At 45.0% G+C, this 24,781-nt stretch overlaps 1 protein-coding gene across 2 annotated transcripts in view; it reads left to right on the forward strand.

Moving 5' to 3' along the window:
• Positions 1 to 735: 735 nt before the first annotated feature.
• The window catches only part of LOC143988992 (cytochrome P450 2G1-like), a 93,118-nt gene continuing 69,072 nt past the window's right edge, over positions 736 to 24,781 (forward strand). The window contains exon 1 of one of the 2 annotated variants that reach the window (XM_077488975.1): positions 736 to 873. Coding sequence is in view for 1 of the 2 variants with exons in the window: in XM_077488974.1 (XP_077345100.1) it covers positions 19,428 to 19,455 (28 nt within the window). In the remaining variant the exon portion in view is untranslated. Of the gene's footprint in view, positions 874 to 19,412; positions 19,456 to 24,781 lie in introns of those variants that run through there. The other variant, XM_077488974.1, reaches the window with a different exon arrangement.

A 24,781-nucleotide genomic window follows, 5' to 3' on the forward strand; every position in this document is an offset into this window, starting at 1 on the left:
CAAAAATTTTCATTAAAAAAAAATAATAATATTGCATGGATTCCTAATGAGTATTGTGTCCGATCGAGGTGTCCAGTTTACCTCTATGTTCTGGAAGTCCCTCTGTGGCTCCCTGGAAATAGAATTGACCTTTTCTTCAGCTTATCACCGCCAGACGAATGGGCAAACTTAGTGAACCTATCAGACTCTGGAGCAATACCTCCGCTGTTTCTCCACTTTCTCTCAGGATGATTGAGCCTCTTTGCTCCCTGTTGCTGAGTTCTCGCATAACAATTCTCTGCATTCATCTATCAACCAGATGCCATTCTTCGCCAACTATGGCTTCCACCCATCATTTCTGCCTAGATCAATACCCGAATGTACCGTTCCAGCAGTCTCTGAAACCTTGGATGTCTTCTTTTCTAACAATAAATTGCTGCAGGAAACCATGGCCAAGGCTCAGGAGTACTAAGAAGATGTGTCACCATCAATTGCAGAAGCATGTTTTGCCACCAATTGCAGCAGCCTGTGTCACCACCAAATTGCAGCAGCATGTGTCACCACCAAATTGTGCCTGGGAGATGTTTACAAGTCATTTGGGAGTTTTTTGGGGGTTAACATGAGACTCTTTAATGCTAAAGCTCCTGCAGAAAAAATAACAAAATTTTTCAGGGACGTTACATTTAGTTACATAGCTGGTAAGGTTGAATAAAGACACCAGTTTATCCAGTTCAACCTGTGTGGGTGTTGGTGTGTTTATGTAAAGTTAAAAGATCTTATACCTTGGATCTGTGAGTGGGCTGTGTGGGCTGATGCTAGACCTGTGATTAGGCTGAGCACAGGATCTCTGAGAGCGTGCCGGCCACAGGAGAACCCTTCAGGACACACTGAGAGGTGAGAGGAAGCTGTGTGAGGCTGGGCAACGGAAACTGAGCTAAGCAGTGGACCCAGTGGTAATTGGCGGTGCTTTGAATTAGGAGTGGCAGGAGTGAGAGCTGAGGCTGTATGAGAGGAATGTGGGAGCTGGGACTGAGGGATGTGACTAACTTGGAGCATTGTGAGTACTGAGGAATGTAAGTAACTAGGAATATTGGGAGTACTGAGGACTGATTAACTGGGAGCATTGTGAGTATTGAGGACTGAGTAACTGGGAGCATTGTGAGTACCGAAGACTGAGTAACCGGGAGCATTGTGAGTACCGAGGGCTGTGAGTAACTAGAAACATTGTGAGTACTGAGGACTTTGAGTACTGAGGACCGCGAGTAATTGGAAGTGACAGGGAAACCCCAGAACTCAAGGGATTTCAAAAAAATGTTGACTGCTGAAGCCAAATTCAACAAAGATGTATTTATTACGTAAAATCAAATAGATGGTGCTGCGCTCCCTTAAACCAATAAAATTAATTAATTAATCCATAAAGTGCTAACCAATAAATAGATGTACATAAAATGTCTGTGAATAGATTCTAATTACCGTGACCAATCGTGATCAGTGATTAAAGTGACTAGTGCAAGCAAACGTTCCAATAAAAAATATATACATATATATATGTGCAAAAAATATAAAATCACATCGAACCAAAACAAAATCGCATAAAATCACACGGTGATGGTGATAAATACAGATAAATAAAATATCTCACAGGGTGTATATAAAAAATATAAAATATAAACTCGCATCAGCCAAAGCAAAATCGCATAGAACCACACAGTGATAGTGATAAATACGAGTAGATAAAATATCTCACAGAGTGTATATAAAATATTAGAACAAAACTTAATAATAGTGAATCACTCAGTGCAAAAGTAAATAAGTCTCTCAAACTGCGGAATAGATTAAAAGTGACAAAAAATCCATAAGGTGCTTCTCGTAGTAACAAGTGCAATACAACGCAAACTGTGCACACTCTGGTGTCTCTTCAGTGTCCCGCACCTAGCAGTTAGGGTGGCCCCTTACCTTACTGCTGTAAGGTGAACAGCATATAGAGACCAGGGTCTCAGATGGTAAAAGCGGTGCATACTAGCTCATTATGCCTTTTGCTTTGCGCAGGTTTACTACCGCTTTAAAGATGTATTTATTATTTAGACATGTAGCTATCCACAAGCAGGGAGAACAATACAGTACATGGTGATATATTCAAAATAATTGGTCTGAAATGGCTGAGAGCCTCATAGTACAATTTATACATTCTGAAGGGGGTGGCACCTTGAATGGGACTCTTTTGTCCCATTTAGGGATGAGCTTCGTGTTCGAGTCGAACATACGTTCGACTCGAACATTGGCTGTTCGTCCGTTCGGCGAAGTCCGAACATTTTGGTCCGTTCGCGCCAAATTCGTGTGGCGCTCACGGCCCACAATGCACTGCGATGGCGCAGTGCATTGCTGGCTCATGATTGGCCAAGCATGCACTGTGACCCCGCATGCTTGGCCAATCGCAGCGCCAGCAGCGAGAAGAGCCATGATTGGCCACAGGCATGATGCCTGTGGCCAATCATAGCTCAGGCTGTGTAGTGCACGCCCCACACTATATAAGGCCGCCAGCGCGGCGGCCTTGTGTAGTGTGTTGGCGTCTGAAGCAGTGGGTGTTCTGTGTACCTTCAACACAGTACACACCGATCGTTTTCGGCCGATTTTCGATCTTGCTGTTGTGTAGTGGTTATTGTCTGCGTGCCCTGACCGCAGTATACACCGCTATATTCACCTCACCTATATAGCTAGTGATCTATCTTTTATAATAGAGCTTGCAGTCAGTAGTGTTAGGAGCTAGTGCGTGCTGTCTGCGTGCTCTGTACCCAGTACATACCGCTATATCCACCTACATAGCTGTTCTCTATTTGAGCCCACTTGCCATCTGCAGGAGTTATTGGAAGTTGTGTGTGCCTCCAGCACAGCACAGTATATATCTGTATATACCCCTTTATCTCTGGTGTTCTATAATAAAGGCATCTGCAGGAGTTAGTGGGTGTTCTGTGTACCTTCAACACAGTACACACCGATCGTTTTCGGACGATTTTCGATCTTGCTGTTGTGTAGTGGTTGTTGTCTGCGTGCCCTGACCGCAGTATACACCGCTATATTCACCTCACCTATATAGTGATCTATCTTTTATAATAGAGCTTGCAGTCAGTAGTGTTAGGAGCTTGTGCGTGCTGTCTGCGTGCTCTGTACCCAGTACATACCGCTATATCCACCTACATAGCTCTTCTCTATTTGAGACCACTTGCCATCTGCAGGAGTTATTGGAAGTTGTGTGTGCCTCCAGCACAGCACAGTATACATCTGTATATACCCCTTTATCTCTGGTGTTCTATAATAAAGGCATCTGCAGGAGTTAGTGGGTGTTGTGTGCCTCTAGCACAATATACACTACCCAACTGCTTTTTTACCCAACTCCCTTCAGGCCATTACCATGTCTGGAAGGCCAGCAAGGAGAGGCAGACAGGCGCGAGCTGATAAAAGAGGGCAAGCAGGCTCTGTGTCTAGAGACAACAGTGCTGGTCGTGGACGTGGTGCATTGTCATCAGCACGTGGCCATGGGACACACTTGTCCTTCTTTTCGGCAGCTGGACATGTTGAACCGCAACATGCCAACGACTTGGTAGAGTGGATGACCAAGCCCTCTTCATCCTCCTCATCCTCTCTCACCCAGTCTCAGGGTACTAGCAAAGCAGCTGCCAACGCATCGTCTTCCCTCGTCTCAATGTCATCATCAGTGACTCCTTCCCTAGACCCACCACGTCCTCCTGAGGAGTCTCCTGAACTCTTTGAGCACAGTGTTGGGTACATGCTCAAGGAGGATGCCCAGTGTTTTGTGGGCTCTGATGATGACACTCAGCTAGAGGAAGGCAGTAGCGTGAGCGCAGAGAGAGGGGATGCTTAAGAAGGACAGGAATCTGGCAGTCATGTTCCACAAGCTGCAGCATACTGCCAGGTTTGCTACAGCGATGAAGAGGGAGGGGATGATGAGGGCACTGACTCCACGTGGGTGCCTGGAAGGAGAGAGGAGGAGGAGGAGGAGGAGGCACATGTCCAACGAGGCAGGATGCCCTCCGGGGGCCAGCTTAGGGGCAGCACACCGACTGAATCACACCGCAGAGCTCCGCCTGTGCAGAGCGCTGCCTCTGCGCGTTATTCTAAAAGTTCTTTGGTGTGGGCCTTTTTTGAGACGAGTGCATCAGATCGCACCACTGCTATTTGCAACATATGTCTCAGGCGTATCTCACGTGGCCAAAACATCAGCCGCTTGGGCACCACATGCTTGACCAGACATATGTTGACCTGCCATGCAGCTCGTTGGCAAGCGTACCTCAAAGACCCACACCAAAGAACAAAGCGGACCTCTCCTTGCTCCTCATCAGCTGGCATCTCCAACCCCACTAGACCTTCAGTCCTCTCTGAAACCTGCTCTGAGAGGAATGAAGGTGTAGAATTAGGTGTGTCACAGCCAAGTGTTTCTGGGAACTCTGCTAGCGGTACACCCACGTCCGATTATAGCAGGCAAATGTCCCTGCCCCAGCTGCTGGACCGGCGAAAGAAGTTCACTCCCAGCCATCCACATGCCCAACGGTTGAATGCTAGCTTGGCTAAATTGCTAGCACTTCAACTGCTGCCTTTTCAGTTGGTAGACTCGGCCCCCTTCCGTGAGTTTGTACAATGTGCGGTTCCTCAGTGGCAGGTCCCCAAACGCCACTTTTTCTCACGGAAGGCGATTCCGGCTCTCTACCGGCATATGGAAGGCAATGTCCTTGCCTCGCTGGACAGGGCGGTCAGCGGTAAGGTGCATATTACCGCTGACTCATGGTCCAGCAGGCATGGACAGGGACGTTACCTGTCTTTCACGGCCCATTGGGTCACTCTTCTGGCAGCTGGGAAGGATGCAGGACAAGGTGCAGTAGTGTTGGAGGTTGTTCCGCCACCACGCCTCCAATATGCTACTATTGGTTGTGACACACCTCTCTCCTCCACCCCCTCCTCTTCTTCTTCCTCCATGGCCTCTTCCAGTGCTCTGTCCTCAGAACCAGCGGTGCTCCGTAGGCGTTCCAGGGGCTACGCAAGTACGCAGGCAAAACGATGTCATGCAGTGCTTGTGCTGGTTTGTTTGGGGGACAGGAGCCACACTGGGGCGGATGTTTTGTCAGCTCTGCAGGGGCAGGCCGAGAGGTGGTTGACGCCACACCAGCTTAAGCCAGGAATGGTGGTTTGCGACAATGGCACCAACCTCCTCTCCGCCCTCCGACAGGGACAACTGACCCATGTGCCCTGTGTAGCTCACGTCCTTAACCTGGTGGTGCAGCGGTTCTTGGGCAGGTACCCAGGCTTACAGGATGTCCTGAAGCAGGCCAGGAAAGTCTGTGTGCATTTCCGCCGATCATTTAATGCCTGTGCTCGGCTGGCTGAGCTCCAAAAGGAGTTGAACCTGCCCAAGAACCGCCTTATATGTGACATGCCCACCAGTTGGAACTCAACGTTGGCCATGCTGCAGCGGCTGCACACGCAGCAGAGGGCCATCAATGAGTACCTGTGCGACTACGGCACCAGGACAGGGTCAGGGGAGCTCAGTTTTTTCTCACCACGCCAGTGGGGCATGATCAGGGATGCATGCACTGTCCTGTCACCGTTTGAGGAGGCCACGAGGATGGTGAGCAGTGACAGTGCATGCATCAGTGACACTTTACCTCTTGTCCACCTGTTGGAGCATACGCTGCGTGGAATAATGGACAGGGCACTTGAGGCAGAACAGAGGCAGGAAGAGGAGGACTTCCTTACCTCTCAAGGCCCCCTTTATCCAGACAGTGTTCCTGCTGTGCCACCCATCACACAGGAAGAGGATGAGGAGGAGGAAGAGGAGGAGGAGGATGATTGTGTCAGCATGGAGGTGGAGGCTGGCACTCAGCATCAGCAGCAGCAGCAGTCTTGTAGGGATAATTTACAGTCCCAAGAAACCCATGGACTTGTACGTGGCTGGGAGGAGGTAGCTGCGGATCTTGTTGTCCTTAGTGACCCAGAGGACTCCGGACCGAATGCCTCAGCTAACCTACGCTGCATGGCCTCCCTGATCCTGCAAAGCCTGCAGAAGGATCCTCGTATTCTTCGGAGAGTGGCCAGCCAGTAATGGTCCCTCTCCTTGATCTACGGTACAAGGGTAAGGTTGCCGACCTTATCTTGCCATCGCAGAGGGAGCAGAGGATGAGACATCTCCGGGAGGCCTTGCAGAAAGGTCTGTGCAACGCGTTCCCAGAGACTGGGAGGTTACAAACTCCTGGTCCTGGACAACGTGTTGCTGAGGCATCGGTCAGAAGGAGCGGTGGAGAAGGTGGCCGTCTGACTGATGCTTTCAGACAATTTTTTAGTCCGCAGCCCCAAGGTATGATCGGTTCCAGCAACCATCGCCAGCGTCTGATTTACATGGTGCAGGAATACCTAGGGGCAAGGTCAGACTTGGACACCTTTCCCACCGAAAATCCTCTGGCTTACTGGGTCTTGAGGATGGATCACTGGCCAGAGCTTGCACAGTATGCAATTGAGCTACTGGCCTGTCCTGCATCCAGCGTTCTTTCGGAACGCACCTTCAGTGCTGCTGGTGGCTTTGTTACCGATCACAGGGTGCACCTGTCCACCGAATCAGTTGATCGACTGACCTTCATCAAGATGAATCAGTCTTGGATAACCCGCAGCTACCAAGCACCTGAAGCTGATGTAACCGAATAATTTTTTTTGAAATATCACATCCCTTCAAGACTGCCTATGCAGATGCTGAGTGACTGTCCTGTTATGTTGATTGTCTATCCTCTTCCTCCTCCGCTGATATGTTGGAAGAACATTTCTGGTTCTGGGTGATGCCATCAGCCCAATTTTTCTGCCCCTGTTTAACAGGGGCGTTTAATTACAATTTTTGATGCAATGCTTTGCAGCAGGGCTAATTCCTGCAATAAAACTAGAGTATATGGGAGAGGTTGCAGTGTCGTGGCACCAGTGCCTAAGGCCCAATTTATCTGCCCCTGTTAAACAGGGACATGTAATTACAATTCTTGATATAATATTTCACAGGAGGGCCCGTTCCTGTGCCCACCCAGAGTAACTGTGAGGACTTATAGTGTTGTGGCACCAGCACCACAACCACCAAAGGTAAATTTTTCTACCACTGTTCAACAATGGCATGTAATTACAATTCTTGATATAATCGTTCACAGCAGGGCGCTCCAGCGCCCACCAAGAGTCACTTTGAGGGCTTACAATGTTGTGGCAAAACCAACACCTTGTTCCGCCATTTCTGCAGAGCATATAGGGCAGGCCCCTACTTTCAAACATCCAACTTACAAACGTCTCCTACTTGCAAACGGAAGGAGACAACAGCAAGTGAGATGAAAAAAGACGGACGGCAAAACAAATTATACATGGGTGATAACCCTTCCCTATGTTTTCCAAAAAGCTTAAAAATTGTTTTTTTGACTGGAGCTACACTTTAAAAATGTACCAGTTGAAAATTACAAACAGATTCAACTTAACACAACAAACCTACACAGTCCCTGTCTTGTTTGCACCGCCTGTATACTGCTGTTCTGAGTATATAGGGCCTGGGGGCCACATGCATTTCCTTTTTTTAGCAGGAATACCTAGGGGCAAGGTCAGACTTGGACACCTTTCCCACCGAAAATCCTCTAGCATTGCATCCTTTAGGCATTGACCCATGTCCCCTGGGGCAGGAGCCAGGTCCCCAAACCCTTTTTAGGACAGCATCTTGCATATTAGCCGTTAAAATTAGCACTTTTAATTTTGAACGTTCAAGACCCATAGACTTCAATGGGGTTCTAAAGTTTGTACGAATTTGGGGTCCGTTCGAAAGTTCTGGTGCGAACCGAACCGCGGGGGTGTTCGGCTCATCCCTACTCATAGAATGTGACAGTGAAGAACAGGACCCGAGCATGCTGAAAACATTTGTCTTGAGAGGTTCCAGACGAATAGGGACAGGAGGGTAGGACATAGAGGGCCATATAATCAGTGATTGGGATTCCCAAACAGCTTGGGAACAACTAGTGCTCAGAATGAAATAAAGCCAGGAAGGAAGATTAATAATAAATTGGGTAAAATATAATTTCTAATCTTCGTGGAATGTTCCAATGGGAATGGTATTGTGACTCGTGAATATTATGAGTCGTGTATGTTCTTGAACAACCTTGCTAGGGCGAATACTGCTATGCAAAATGTGAGCAAATTGTTTCCTGGGAAAACCAAATCCTTAATCTAAAGAAGCTGCTGCCAATGCTTTGAAGCATCATCAACCTGAAAAAGAGTTTGGACTGTTCCTGTCAGGTGCTGGCAGGGGCCAGTACAGTGGAGGGTTGATATGTGGAGGTGCAGGCAACAGAACATAGTAGTTTGCTGACAGATGGAGTAGAGGGAAAAGCGTTATGGATACTAGTCCTGAGCTGACACATCCCAGCCAATAGATATGCCCGGTTGCGTGATGTTGGGGATATCTGTCAAGTAGGATTGCTGGAACAGAGTAAAAAAACTCCTCCAATGAGGATGGGGGCAAGTTTAAAGTAAAGGAAATACAGATACTGGTGGTAGGGGGCTCAGTTATTAGAAGGACAGATAGGGAAATCTGTGACAAAGACAGTGATCGCCAAATATTATGTTGTTTACTGGGTGCATGGGTTTGGCACATCTCAGATCAGATGGACAGATTGCTGGATGGGGCTAGTGGCTAGGGAGGACACAGTGCCGGGACAAGGTCATCCAGCGCCCAGGGCAAAGATGCCAAACTGCACCCCCCTTTCCCTTAGGGTTAGGGTCAGGGTGCCCCTTACCCCTGCAATAAACCATTGCGCCAGGGGCAGCCGCCCCTCCTGCCCACCCCTTGTCCCGGCCCTGGGAGGACGCAGCTGTCATGGTCCATTTTGGTACTAAAGACAAAGTTGGGGGAATAGGGAGCATCCTAAAAAAATATTTCAGGGACTTAGTGGCTACAATAAAAAAAAAAGATTCTTCAAGGAAGTATCCCCTGAAGCACTGCATGTACCTCAAACAGAACCAGAGAGGCAGCAGGAGATTAGAGAACATAAATGGCTGAGGAACTGGTACAGAAAGCAGGGGTTTGCGTTCATGGAGACCTGAGCTGATTTTTCTTTGGTCAGTTACTTGCACTATAGCAGGGACAGAAAGAACCTAAATGGGGAGGGTGCAGCTCTGTTGAGAGAGAAGATGGTGAAAATATTGGAGGAACTTTCAAACTAGGTGGTGGAAGGAGGGATCAGTGAACAATGGTCAGAGGGTGTTACTGGGGGCAATAGCGGTAGTTTAACTAAAATACCTAAACCCATCATGGGCCCGGTTGGTAGAATCCAAATGCAGCCACAGAACAACTAAACAGGAAATAATATGTGCCTGAATGATGGAATGAAAAAAACTGGAGTTGCTGATACACAAGGAGAATTTCGACTTTGTTAGAACATCTTAGTAGATGATAGGAGTCTTAGTAGATGATAGGCTCAGCAATGGCATGCAATGCCAAGCTGCTACTAACAAAGCAAACAAATTATTGGTATGCATTAAAAAGGGGATTAACTCCAGAGATAAAACTATAATTCTCCTGCTCTACAAGACTCTGGTCTGGCCGTACCTGGAGTATTCTGTCCAGTTCTGGGCACCAGTCCTCAGGAAGGATGTACTGGAAATGGAGCGAGTACAAAGAAGGGTAACAAAGCTAATAAAGGGTCTTGAGGATATTAGTTATGAGGAAAGGTTGTGAGCACTGAACTTATTCTCTGTGGAAAAGTGACGCTTTAGAGAGGATATTTTACAAATATCGTACTGGTGACCCCACAATAGGGATAAAACTTTTTTTTTGCAGAAGGGAGTTTAACAAGACATGTGGCCATTCATTAATATTAGAAGAAAAGAGGTTTAACCTTAAACTACATAGAAGGTTCTTTACTGTAAAAGCGGCAAGGATGTGGAATTTCCTTCCACAGGCGGTGGTCTCAGCGGGGGGCATCGATAGTTTCAAAAAACTATTAGATACAGTAAGCACCTGATCGACAACAACATACAGGGATATACGATCTAATACTGACATACTGTATAATCACACACATCGGTTGGACTTGATGGACTTGTGTCTTTTTTCAACCTCACCTACTATGTAACTATGTAACTATGTGGCCACTCACTCAGTGAGGTGTGAGGAGAAGCAGTTATTAGGGGGTTCTTTATTGTCAGACCAGTAAGAATATGGAACTCCTTTCCACAATTAGTGGTGTCTGGCAAGAAGTGTCAATAATTTCAAAAAACTCTTGGATGGGCATCTTAACAAAACAATATGCAGGAATATGGGAAAAGGTTTTGACATAAATACACTCACACGGGTTGAACTGAATGGGTGCAGTCATTATCAGTTATTTCAATACTATCAGAAAACTGCAGAATGATTTCTTCTGCTTTGTTTACTCAGTTTATCAAGGATTTGCTCTCTAAACAGGCCTTGGAGATATGTAAGGACAATGAGGTACAGTGTGCCTATCATGCAGAAAGTGGTAGATGATCACTATGTCTGGTCATAGCAACTACATGATTACAATGTAAATAAAACAGTCATGAATGTTCTTACTATTGAGATCCAGTACGATGTGATTATCTGTAGCCAGCTAATCAAAGATCACAATAGTAAGCAAGCTGTCGTGAATGAAAGCCATTCATGACAGTTAAAACTACTGCTATAACAATGTGCATTACTGTTTTATAAGCAGTAATAGTGTTGTAAAATAAAAATCCCTGATCAACCCCCAGAATAGTACTATGGTGACACTGAACTTCTCTGAGAGTATGTAAACAAAAAATCTTTAAAAAAAATAAAATAATTAAAAATGTATTTATTTATTTTTGTACTATCACCAGTCAATATCCCTGATCACCGCCACACCAGTCATATGATGACACTGTACTGCACTAATGACAGTATGTAAAAAAAAAAAAAGTGAAAAACAAACAAATGCTATTTCATTTTCTCAATTTTACAAAAAAAAGACAACTTCCAAAAACTCGCCATGCCTCTTGTATTTTCTACTTTCCAAAACGGGATGATTTTGAAGGTATTTTTACTATCCTGACATTTTAGGGCCTCAAGAAATGAAAAAGGCAATACATCAGGACTGATTAATTTTCATATATATATATATATATATATATATATATATATATATATATATATATATATATATATATATATATATATATATATATATATATATATATATACCATAGTTGCAGACTTTCACACAAGCTAACTAATATACTGTGCATTGATTTGGGTAATTTGGCAAATTTTTTACCAAAGAAATGTAGCGGAATGAATTTTGGCCTACATTTATGAAGTTAATTGTTTGCAAAATTTTATAACAAAGAAAAACGTGTGTTTTATTTTCATTTTTTTGGTATTTTTTCATTTATATAGCAAAAAATAAAGAACCCAGTCTTGATCAAATACTATTTGTGTGCAAAATACTGTATTTGTGTGAAAAAATTACATACATTTTATTTGCATACAGTGTTGCATGACCACACAATTGCTAGGTAAAGTAGCACAGTGCTGAATATCAAAAAGTGCCCTGGTCATAAAGGGAATAAAATCTTCCAGAGGTTAAATGGCCTGTTTGTTTTAATTTTCTTTTTACAGGTGAAGGTGGCAGGTGGCATTATGAAGTTACCAGAAACACTGTTATACTGTGGGATTGATCTATTAAAGCCATGCGCTGTCAGAGGCGCACGGCGAGACGCAACGCACAGTTCCATATTTACGACATTGTGTGCCGGTAGCAGAGCTCGAACGCACCATTTATTATAGTGGTCTCAGCTCACAAGAGAATGCAATCTGTACACCTATATGGACATGGTGCACGGCATCTCCAATTCAATATTAGCAGAAGATGGAGATGACAATATTATGGGGTGATGTGAGGAAGTTTAATAACAACTGCCCAAGTAACAGACATGCCCAAAATAGAATGAGAAAGTAACTTTTTCCGAGATAACCTGCTGAACCTGCAGGTATGTCTATAACTGCGTGAGATCCATGTAAGCATTGCATATGCACAAGCGGCACTTGCACCCATTCACATGTGTTTTTACATTAAGTGCCCAAAATCTTAGTAGATGTTAAGCAACGTACATGCAGTTGCATATGTTAAAAGGACGCACCTCTAGTCTTTGTGGAAATACGTAACTCATGACAATTTTTATTTTTTAAGCTGGTTCACCTTTATGTATTTTTTTTTTTTTAGGAGATTTGCACACCGGTCATATGAGCATGTCACGTTACCAACATGGGACATGTTCCTTGTTAAAATTATGTAAAAAGACTCTCGCTCCTCCTAGCTCCTTTTTTAAGGCCTAAAAGGGCATGAGCTCCCCCCTCTAATGCATATGATTTATTTTGGCTAGTTTTTGCTTTTAAAGGGGAACTCCACAAGCCACTCCATTCGCCAATGCTCTTGTCTTCCCCCCCCCCTCTATTCCCTTTGCTTTCCGTGGGCTACCTTTTGCTTTTAAAGGGGAACTCCAAGCTCCACTCCATTCTCCAATGCTCGTTTCCCCTCTCTAATGCCTTTGCTTTCCTTGAGCTAACTTTTGTTTTAAATGGGGAACGCCACACTTCACTTCATTCTCCAATGCTCTCGTCTCCCCCTCTAATCCCTTTGATTTCCTTGAGCTAGCTTTTGCTTTTAAAGGGGAACTCCACACTCCACTCCATTCTCAAAAGGCTATGGGCTGCCTTCAAAATCCAAGCAAGATCCCTTTTCTAGAGCATGCAACAGGGCCAGCTAGGAAAGGGGCAAGAAGAGCAAGCACCCAACCCCCTCCTGAACCATATAAGGCCGCATGCACTCAACATAGCTGGCTGCCTTTGAGGCATGTTGGGCTCAGCCCAATACCAACCACAAAGCACCTTGTACCCACTAGTTTAAAGTGGCTTTCCACATTCCTTAAAGCCCTCTGTCTGCACACCCCTAATCCCAGCCTAGGGTTGTGTGGAAGAGGCCCTTGTCCCCCTGAATATGGTAACAAGGTGGTTGACTTTTGCTATGGGCTGCCTTCAAAATCCAAGCAAGATCCCTTTTCTAGAGCATGCAACAGGGCCAGCTAGGAAAGGGGCAAGAAGAGCAAGCACCCAACCCCCTCCTGAACCATATAAGGCCGCATGCACTCAACATAGCTGGCTGCCTTTGAGGCATGTTGGGCTCAGCCCAATACCAACCACAAAGCACCTTGTACCCACTAGTTTAAAGTGGCTTTCCACATTCCTTAAAGCCCTCTGTCTGCACACCCCTAATCCCAGCCTAGGGTTGTGTGGAAGAGGCCCTTGTCCCCCTGAATATGGTAACAAGGTGGTTGACTTTTGGGGTGTCGAGCCCCCCCCTGTCCCCAAGCATGCACCCTCCTTTCTAGGGCTGGCTTGCTGTGTGTTTGGCTAGGGGTTTGTTAGTGTTTGGGAGGGGCACAATCTTTTTTTTAGTTTGAGGTGGTATTTTTCCCATTGGGGGTTCTAATTTTAAAGCCTTAACAGACCCAAATGGCCTGGTATGTATTGGGGGGGGGGCATGCTATTTTTTCTTTTTTGGGGTTCAGATCTTGCAGCTGCAATGTAGATTTGTAAGTTTTCTTAAAGCTGTATATCTTTGAAGCAGCATTTTGGATACATGCTACATATATACCACTTTACAGGAGTAAGCACCCCCCCCCCCCCCCCAATGTATTAGCTTTTAAACAATTTAGCATTTTTAAAGGCATATCTCCTTGTGTGTTTTCACCCTATCAGTGGTGCAGACATCCCCAAAAACTGACAAGAATTCAAATCTCTCTGCCCTCCCCAACCAAAAATAAGAAAGGATTTCATTTAGTTTAACTTTGCAAAGACAGACACATTCCTAAGTCCAACTGTGATGGTCCATTTAGACCTTATTTAACCACTTGTCGACCAGTTTCTGTCATACTGCCGCAGGTCGGCACGAACCGTCGCAGCTATATGTTAGTCAATTTAAGCGGGATATCGGGGTGCCGATGCTCATGACTGGCGGTCATGATGACCGCCGACCATGAGCGATCGCGGGCACGAGAGGCAGAAAAAGGGCATGTGTGTGTAAACACACACACATCCCAGTTCTGTGAGGAGAGAGAGATCATGAGTCCTTACGAGCTGGGAACCACGATTTCTCATCTCCTATAGTCCGTCCCATCCCCTGCAGTTAGAACACGCACATAGGGAACACAGTTAACCCCTTGATCGCTCCCTAATATTAACCCCTTCCCTGCCAGTGACATTTATGTAGTAATCGGTGCATTTTTTTAGCACTGATCGCTGTATAATTGTGAATCGACCCAAAAATGTATCAAACCTGTCTGATGTATCTGCCATAATGTCGTAGTCTCGATAAAAATCGCAGATCGTCGCCATTTCTAGTAAAAAAAATCAAAAATAAAATTCCATAAATCTATACCCTATTTTGTAGATGCTATAACTTTTGCGCAAACCACTCAATATACACTTTTTGTGATTTTTATTACCAAAAATATGTAGAAGAATACATATCAGCCTAAACGGAGGAAAAAATCAGCTTTTTTAAAAAAAAAATTGGGGCTATTTATTACAGCAAAAAGTACAAAATATTGTGTTTTTTGTTTTTTAAATTGACGCTTTTTTTTTGTCTATAGCGCAAAAAAACAGAAAAAAAGTTCTGCTTGTAGGAAAAAAGAGGCCAATTTTGTTTGGGTACAGCGTCGCACGACCACGCAATTGGTTAAAGAGACGCAGTGCCGCATCGCAAAAAATGGCCTGATCATTAAGCAGCCAATTCTTCCGGGCCTGAAGTGGTTAACAGAAAACACCAGCTGCCTCTCACTAGAAACATTTGTTAGTCCAGTCCTGGAAATCTGCATCTGCTTTCCTATTCTTCACCAATAAAGTTATGGGCCTGCACCTAGATGCGCGACTGCTGTGTGTGCATGTCCCGTGGTGCAAATCTGGTTGCTGGAAGCTTTGGCCAGCACACAAGAATGACATCACGTACGCCCCTCCAGGAAGTTGCTTCTATTGTTGCTAATTTCTTCCCACCACCATCCCCATATTTCTCTATATATCTATAGATGTAAGTTCTTGTGTCCACCAACAGAGAGAAGTTGGGTAGATGTCATACTCCCAATTCTGGAGGCATAATAATAGTCTAGCAGAGGGGTCTTCAAACTACGGCCCTCCAGTTGTTCTGAATGAATGACTTGTATAGCGCTACAACTGCGAACTGAATCGTCTCAAGGTGCTTGATCCATCCTGTGCTTTCCTGCTTCTTAGAAGAGGTGGGTCTTGAGTTTTTTTCTGAAGGCCGATGGTCTTCTTCCATGCGGATGTTAGTGGATAGAGCGTTCCATAGCCGTGGTCCTTGGACTGCGAATCTTTGTTCTCCCTTTGATTTGTAGTGGGATTTAGGGATGAGGAGGAGGTTTTGGTTAGTCGATCGTAGGCTGCGATTGGGTGTGTGGTGTTTTATTTTCTCGTATAGGTATTGAGGAGCGTTTCCTTGTGTGCATTTGTGGGTGAGGCAGGGGGTCTTGAAAGCGGTCCGATCCTTTATGGTTAGCCAATGTAGGGTCTGTAGGGATGGGGAGATGGATTCCCAGGGTTTTTTTCCCTGTAACTAGTCTTGCTGCCATGTTTTGGACGACTTGTAGGCATGCAATCTGGTATTTGGGTAGTCCTATGTAGAGGGAGTTTGCGTAGTCGAGTCGGGAATTGATGATTGTTCCAACTACTACTGCTTTCTCTTTTTCCAGAACGAAGGGGATGCGTCTACGTAGCAGGCGGAGAAGATGGCGAGATCCACTGACTACTGATCCTATTTGTGCATCCATCGACATCTCTGAGTCGAAGACGACTCTGAGACTTTTGGCTTTGGTGCTTGGGGAGGTGGTCTGTCCAAGGATGGTGGGTGGTGTCCAAGGGGTCTTAGAAGAAGCTCTGTTTTGGATCCATTGATTGTGAGGGAGCTCGTGGTTATCCAGTCATCTATCAATGTGAGGCATTTTTCTAGTTCCTGGTATTGGTCATTTTGTCCGGTGATGCGAAAGTAGAGTTGTTATCCACATATGAGTGGAAGCATAGGTCCCTTTTCCTGATGATTTTGAGGAGAGGGCAGATGTAGATGTTGAAGAGCACGGGAGACAGGGGTGATCCTTGAGGGACTCCATACAAATTTTCCTGAGTTTCAGAGGTGAAGGCTCCTAGTTTCACTGTCTGTGAGCGATTAATTAAGAAGGATGCGTACCATGGTAGATCGGAAACTGTGACTCCTGCTACTTCTTTGAGGCGTATGAGCAGAGTATTGTGGTCCACTGTTTCGAACACTGCACTGAGGTCCAGAAGTGCCAGGAGACATGATTCTCCATCATCTGCTGCTTCCAGGGCGTCGTCCCATATTTTGAGAAGTGCCGTTTCTGTGCCATGGCCTGGGCGGAAGCCTGATTGAAGTGGATCCAAGAGTTTGTGTGTGTCCAGATGGAGTGGTATCTGTTGTACTACTGCTTTTTCCATAATTTTGGAGATCGTGTTGAGGCTTGTTACCGGTCTGTGGTAGTTAGGGTCTTTGGGGTCGAGGTTGGGTTTCTTTAGAAGGGGTTTGATTATGCCTTGCTTGAGGGTGGTCGGAACAATTCTGTCTTTGAACGACTGATTTGCGAGATGTGTTCTAGTAGGAGCCAAGATGTTGGAACATTCTTTCAGGAGTTCTGAAACTACTATTCCCATTATGCCTAGTCATGTCTGTTAATGTCAGAATTTTACAATGCCTCATGGGACGTGTAGTTCTGCAACAGCTGGAGAGCCGTAGTTTGAGGATTCCTGATCACACTAGCATGTCTTGGAAAAAGGTGTGTTCTCATGTGCCTTGTATAATGCCCAAAAGCTATTGTTTGGAAAATTCAAGTGGGTCATGGCACATCTAAATTCCAAATTTTGCACTTTAGATGGTCATGCACTATACAATCTGATTGACCAATCTCTGTACAACTTGATATTTAGGCAAAACAGGTACTAGGAAGACGTACTTGAAAAATGAATTCAGATGATAGGAAATCAAACAGGCTCTTACACTAAATCTATTTTTTTAAAGATCTAATTAATTTCAGCATATGGTCACCTTTAACCACTTCAGCCCCGGAAAATTTTACCCCCTTCCTGACCAGAGCACTTTTGCGAATCGGCACTGTGTCGCATTAACTGAGAATTGTTTGGTCGTGCAATGCTGTACCCAAACAAAATTGATGTCCTTTTTTTCCACAAATAGACCTTTCTTTTAGTGGTATTTGATTACCTCTGTGGTTTTTATTTTTTGCGCTATAAACAAAAAAGAGCGACAATTTTGAAAACAACGCAATATTTTTAAATTTTTGCTATTAGAAATATAACCCAAAAATGTATAAAAAACAAATTTTTTTTCCCTCAGTTTAAGCCGATATGTATTCTTCTACATATTTTTGGTAAAAAATTATCACAATAACCTTACATTGATTGGTTTGTGCAAAAGTTATAGTGTCTACAAAATAGGGCATAGTTTCATGGCATTTTTATTAAATTATTTTTTTTATTATTCATAATGGCGGTGATCTGCGATTATTTTTTTTTTTTTTTTTTTTTTTTTTTTTTTTTCTTTTTTTTTTTTTTTTTTTTTATTGTGACGGCAACATTATGGTGGACACATCGGACACTTATGACACTATTTTGGGACCATTGTCATTTATACAGCAATCAGTGCTATAAAAATGCACTTATTACTGTGTAAATGACACTGGCAGGGAGGGGGTTAACCACTAGGGGGCGCTGACGGGATTGAGCGTGTCTTAGGGAGTGATTCTAACTGTGGGGGGAGGGGCTATGTAGCAAATTACAGCGATCACTCCTCCCGATCACAGGGAGCAGTAGACCTCTGTCATGACACAAGTCAGAACGGGGAAATGCCTTGTTTATATAGGCATCTCTTCGTTCTATCTCTCCACATTGCAATCGCAGGCCGCCAGAGAACATCGGGTTACCGGGAACTGCGGGCACGCTCCTGCGGCGTGCGCCCATGAAAGATGGCAAATTTAAAGGGACGTACCTGTACGCCCATTTGGCTGCCTGTGCCATTCTGCCGACATACATCTGTGGTCATCTGCAGTCGGCAAATGGTTAAAGATCAAGATCTGAAAATATAAATATATTGGGTATATAAACATTCTCTGTTCTTTGTAATGTATTGAAAGATTTGGGTAAAAAAAGAAAAAAAACACATTTCAAAGATATATTAGAAGTAATAGGAATGAGATTAGCATCAAAAGGGTTAATTAACTGAGAACAGCTACTAATTGCCTAACAAGACACACCCAATTAGACGAAATTAACCAACTGTATTGGGTGTGCGCTATTATTAACAAGAAAACTACAGTTTACATAAAGCGGCAGTTGCAGTTTACATATGCGGCTATTTATTATCGCTATTTCCCTCCCCGTTTTTCTATATTATTAGCTAAATAGTATAATTATACTATGTTTTTGATAAATGTATTCAGGTATTGCTAATTTCCGGTCAATGAGGAATTTACTATATAAAGTCCTGTACACATGATCAGAAAATTGTATGAAAAATAAAGCTTTTAAAGCGATCATATGTACACTCTGATCATTAGTACACAACTTTCGATATTATCAGAAGGACCAAACACAAATGTTTTTTCTCGTACAATACCAGATCGTGCAGTTTTTAGTTTAATCAGTACAGTTGTCGTCTGAAAATATAATACAAATGCCATACAATTTATTATATCATTTCCGAATTTTTATTCTGTCGTACGAGAATTTTAATAACCTTAGTAACCTCTTTTATTTTCGACATGAGACTAGCAAGGGGAAAAAAAAACGGACAATCATTCATCCTGTTGGAATTGAACATGAATTAATGGTATATATCTAATGTTCTACACATCTGTTTGTACAACCAAGCTCATCCGTGTTGATACTTGCAGTCCCACACGTTTAAAAGGTATAGAGGAATGTGGCACCAAATAGAATCTGCATAGCAAAAGGAAGTCTCTTCAGCCCACCTGGTGTGTACAAAGCTTCAAATAGATTTAGGACAATGATGGCTCCAGTCTGTCTGTGAGGACAAAAGGTGGGCCTAATGAGCGGGAAGGGCATCCGAGATCGAATCACAAGATGTGAACCCAGTCGGAGCAGTTGCAATTCATGGGCAAACACTGCCCCCCAGAGGCCAATTATGGCAGGACGGTCAGATTTTTAGCATGGGGGAGGAGACGCCCCAGAGACACTGATTCGTCTACAGGCAAAGGGGGGTGGGCAATGGGATGTGGTGTGGCTGAGGTGGGTTTATCAAAAAGGATTCATCAAAGAGCGCTGTCTCTCTCACTCCACCATGAGGCTCAGCCACGAGGACCTGCTAAGTATTGCTTGTATTATATTCTGATTGTATGCTATGTACTCTTTTAATTTCTATGGATACCTTATGTAAGCTTTCTTATTTCCTTGGGAAATAAATGAGATTTGATTGATTTTAGACCGTGTATTTGGTTTCATAGCTAACTTTATGGTATTGTGATATTAACGATAGCATGTGCTCAGAGTATAGATAGACTAACTAATCTATAGGGACTAGACAAAGTAATACATAACTGATAATAATAATAGGTTGTATGCATCAGTTACTTCACATCCGATAATCTCATCGTGTCTACCAGGCATAATGAACATGATTGTGGTTGATCTTTATTCTTGTCATACCAGATGATGAATCTTAACGGGTCCAAAACTTTTATTTTGATGAGTTTGGAACTCTCTTAATAAATATACAAGGGGGTGCAGATTGGACTACAGATGTTTATTACCAAAAGTATTGGGTGGGATGTCTGACTTTACATGCATATGAACTTTAATGGCATTACAGTCTTAGTCCATAGGGTTCAATATTGATTTGGCCCACCCCTTGCAGCTACAACAGCTCCAACTCCTCTGGGAAGGCTGTCCACAAGATTTAGGAGTGTGTCTATGGGAATGTTTGACCATCCTTCCAGAAGTGCATTTGTGAGTTTAGACACTGGTGTGGATGAGAAGGCCTGGCTTGCAGTTCCTTCACCCCTAACTCCCTCATCCATGTCTTTATGGACCTTGCTTTGTGTACTGGTCCAAATCATTTGGTTGGTTGGGAATTATGGTGTGGGGTTGTTTTTCAGGGGTTGGGCTTGACCCCTTAGTTCCAGTGACGACAACACTTAAGGTGTCAGCACACCAAGACGTTTTGGACAATTTTATGCTCCCATCTTTCTGGGAACAGTTTGGGGATGTCCCCTTCCTGTTCCAACATGACTGTACACAAAGCAAGATCCATAAAGACATGGATGAGCAAGTTATAAAAGAGTTCCACGGTGCTGTACAGAAAACACTGAGCCTGTCACATCAATCTCAGCTCCAGAGGACATTAGCATACTCTAATGTCCCACCAAAAACATTATTATTATTATTATTATTATACATTTATATTGCGCTAAAATATTCCACAGTGCTGCATAGGGAACACCGAGCCAGTAGGGTTGCAAACTTTTTGTTTTTTGTTTTTTTATAGTATAAACTATACATATATTTTGCCATTAAATAACATTTCTAATCATATTAACCTCCTCCCACCCGCCCTATAGCAGAATGACGGCCTTAGAGCGGGCGGGTTCCTTCGCCTGGCCGTCCCTGGACGGCCTGGTGTTTACTTCCGCAATGCGCGCCGCCAGGGGCGCGCATCGCGGAAGTATTGTATTCGCCGTGTCTCCCGGAGACGGGCAAATGCAGATCGCCGTGAATGGCCAATCAAAGCGGCCGTTCACAGCGCGATCGCAGCTGCCAATGGGAGATGATCTCATATGTAAACATATGAGATCATCTCCCATTGCAGTGTCTCTCCCTCCTCACACAGAGACAGCGTGTGAGGAGGGAGAGCGATCTGTGTGTCAGCCCCAGTGCCAGTGTCAGCCCCAGTGCCAGTGTCAGCCCCAGTGCCAGTGCCATCTGTCAGTGCCAGTGCCATCTGTCAGTGCCAGTGCCATCTGTCAGTGCCAGTGCCATCTGTCAGCCCAGTGCCATCTGCCAGTAGTGCCAGTGCCGCCAGTGCCGTCCGTCAGCCCCAGTGCCGTCCGTCAGCCCCAGTGCCGTCCGTCAGCCCCAGTGCCGTCAGTGCCGTCAGCCCCAGTGCCACCTGCCAGTGCCACCTGCCAGCACCAGTGCCACCTGCCAGTGCCACCTGCCAGCGCCAGTGCCATCCGTCAGCCCCAGTGCCGTCAGCCCCAGTGCCGTCAGTGCCGCCAGTGCCAGTGCCATCCGTCAGCCCCAGTGCCGTCAGCCCCAGTGCCACCTGCCAGTGCCACCTGCCAGTGCCACCTGCCAGCGCCACCTGCCAGCCGCAGTGCCATCTGCGAGCCCCATTTGCCAGAGCAATTAGCCAGAGCAAATAGCCAGCACCATCTGCCAGTGCCATCTGCCAGTGCCAGCCCCAGCCCCATCTGCCAGCCCCATCTGCCAGCCCCATCTGCCAGCCCCATCTGCCTCCAGTGCCATCTGCCTCCAGTGCCATCTGTCAGTGCCACGTGTCGTCAGTGCCACGTGGGGTCACTTTGTGGGCATTTCCATTGTCCTGGTGCTCCAGGGCCTTCAAAACTGTAATAGGTGGTTGAGAAATAAGATGTGTAATTTATGCTCCTAGAACGCCTGATGGTGCTATTTCAATATTGGGCCTCTGTATGTGGCCAGGCTGTGTAAAAGTCTCACAAATTTAGTATCGTTATACTCAGGAGGAGTAGTAGAACGTATTTTGGGGTGTAATTTTTGCTATGTACATGCTATGTGTTGGAAATATCTTATAAATGGACAACTTTGCGTAAAAAAAAAAATGCGTTTTCATTTATTTTCCACATTTTCCCAAAACTTCTGGAAAAAAATGAACCATTCAAACGACTCATTATGCCTCATAGATTATACGTTGGGGTGTTAGCTTTCCAAAATGGGGTCACTTTGTGGGCATTTCCATTGTTCTGGTGCTCCAGGGCCTTCAAAAATGTAATAGGTGGTTGAGAAATGAAATGTGTAATTTATGCTCCTAGAACGCCTGATGGTGCTATTTCAATATTGGGCCTCTGTATGTGGCCAGGCTATGTAAAAGTCTCACACATTTGGTATCGTAATACTCAGAAGGAGTAGCAGAACGTATTTTGGGGTGTCATTTGTGGTATACACATAGCATGTGAGAGAAATAACCTATTACATTGAAAATTTTGTGAGAAAAAAAAAATAAAAAATCTTCATTGTGGGAAAAAGATGACAACATCAAAAACCTCACCATGCATCTTAGTAAATACCTTGGAATGTCTACTTTCAAAAAAGGGGTCATTTGGGGGGTATTTGTACTTTCCTGACTTGTTCGGGTCGCAAGAAATGAGATAGGCCACCAGTACATCCGGTGTGATCAATTTTGTGCGATTCGCACCACAGCTTGTAGACTCTCTAACTTTCACAAAGACCAAATAATATCCACTAATTTGGGTTATTTTTACCAAAGATATGTAGCAATATAAATTGTGACCAAAATTTATGAAAACAAAATTATAATTTGCTAAATTTTATCACAGAAACAAAGAAATATGCGTTTTTTTTTCAAAATTTTCGGTCTTTTTTCATTTATAGCACAAAAAATAAAAACCCCAGAGGTGATCAAATACCACCAAAAGAAAGCTCTATTTGTGGGAAAAAAAGGACAAAATTCATTTGGGTACAGTGTTGCATGACTGAGTAATTGTCATTCAAAGTGTGAGAGCACCAAAAGCTGAAAATTGGTCTGGTCAGGAAGGGTGTTTAAGTGCTCAGTAAGCAAGTGGTTAAGTTAAAGGGGTTGTAAAGGAATTATTATTTTTTTTTTTTAAATAACAAACATGTTATACTTACCTCCACTGTGCAGCTCTTTTTTCACAGAGTGGCCCCGAACCTGGTCTTCTGGGGTCCCTCGGCAGCTGTCTCGGCTCCCTCCCGCAAGGACTCCACAACTTCACGCGAGCTCCCTCGCATGATGTGGAGTGCTTGTGGGCGCACTCCCGTGATACAGCCGACGGCTATAGCCGCCCGCTCTATCACTTGGCCCCGCCGCCCGGCATGCTGCGTCATTGGATGTGATTGACAGCAGCGCTTTCAATCCATCCACTGTAACCAATCAGCGGCCAGGCTGATCGTCGAAGAGGATGTCGGGGGTGAGTGTGGGACTTTCGAGTGGTAAGGTAAGTATAACTGGGGGCCAGTATTGTCAGATGTTTTTTCACCTTAAAGCGGGAGTCCGCCGGGACTCCGCTTTTTTTTTTTTTTTTAAAGTCCGCAGCTACAAATACTGCAGCTGCTGACTTTTAAAATAGTGACACTTACCTGTCCAGCGCGCCCGCGATGTCGGCACCCGAAGCCGATCTCTAGATCGACACTCGAGTGCTGCCGCCGCCATCTTGGGTATGGGAATCAGGAAATGGAGCCTTTTCGGCTTCATTTCCCGGTTCCCTACTGCGCATGCGTGAGCCGCGCTGCGCAATGAGGATGGTCCCCGCTGCCTCTGGGATCTGTGTGTTTCCCAGCAGGCAGCAGGGCACTTGCGGAAGGGGGCGGGCACTTGCGGAAAGGGGCGTAATGTACGCCCCTTTCCGCAGAGAGCTAGCCCGGAAGTGGGTGCAGTTACCTGGATTATCCAGGTAACTGCACCCCCCTCCCCCCTGAAAGGTGCCAATTGTGGCGCCGGAGGGGGGGAGGAATCCGATGAGCGGAAGGTCCATTTTAGGGTGGACCTCCGCTTTTAATGCATAGAATGCATTAAGGTGAAAAAACTTTTACCTTTACAACCCCTTTAATAACAAGAGTCCCCCTTTACATCAGAGTCCACAGAGTTCCCCTTTTATATCTCAACTTGCAGAGTTGTTTCACTGTAAGGGTTGACTCTGCAGACTCTGAAGTAAGGGGGAACATGGTGCCTTTTGGTGTAAAGGGGAACTCTGATGTAAGGGGTGCTCTGAGAACCCTGATTTACCTTAGTGTACTCACTCAGAGACAGGAGAGAGAAGGGGGAGAGACTTCAGTCAGAGACAGAGATGGATGGTGAGCTCACTTATCCCTTGGCAGTCAGGACCTCTCATCTAGATGTATCTGAGGCTGCTGGACTTCAAATTTCCATCTCCCGCTTTCCTTTTCTGAGGCACAGTGCCAGGGATTGGAGTGTGAGCAGACACAGAGGAGTAGGAGTGGGAGGAAGAGGTGCAGATCGAACCCTCTCTCCTCTGCCATCTGTGTGCGTGTTTGGTGGGGGGTGGGGGGGGTTGTTAATGCTGGTTTTGGGCAGTGTGAAAGAGAGTGTAACAGACACTCTCAGCTGGGAAACCACAGTCCAGTCTGAATAATGTGTCCGGGTTTCAGGCAGCCTGAAATCCAGACGCGTGGTTCCAAACCCAAACTGTCTGGGTGAATCCTGGCAACCCTATGAGCCAGTCATATTTTCAACTGCGCTAATGGAAGTTACACTCTAATGTCCCTACCAGTGCTGAAAATAGTTCTCAAAGAGTTAGCAGTGGGCGTTTGTCAGAGCCATCCCCACGCCAGGGAGTTTGGCACAACTCTTGAATGGGTTTCCAAGAATTTTCCAAAAATTGTCTCTCTAGCTATCCTAATCTCTTCTCGGGATCCTGATCTACTTGGGGTAGTTGAGCTTTG

Source organism: Lithobates pipiens, unplaced genomic scaffold (assembly GCF_037356315.1).
Source record: "Lithobates pipiens isolate NorthernLeopardFrog02 unplaced genomic scaffold, aLitPip1_a1.2 Scaffold_18, whole genome shotgun sequence".
Classification (NCBI taxonomy): domain Eukaryota; kingdom Metazoa; phylum Chordata; class Amphibia; order Anura; family Ranidae; genus Lithobates; species Lithobates pipiens.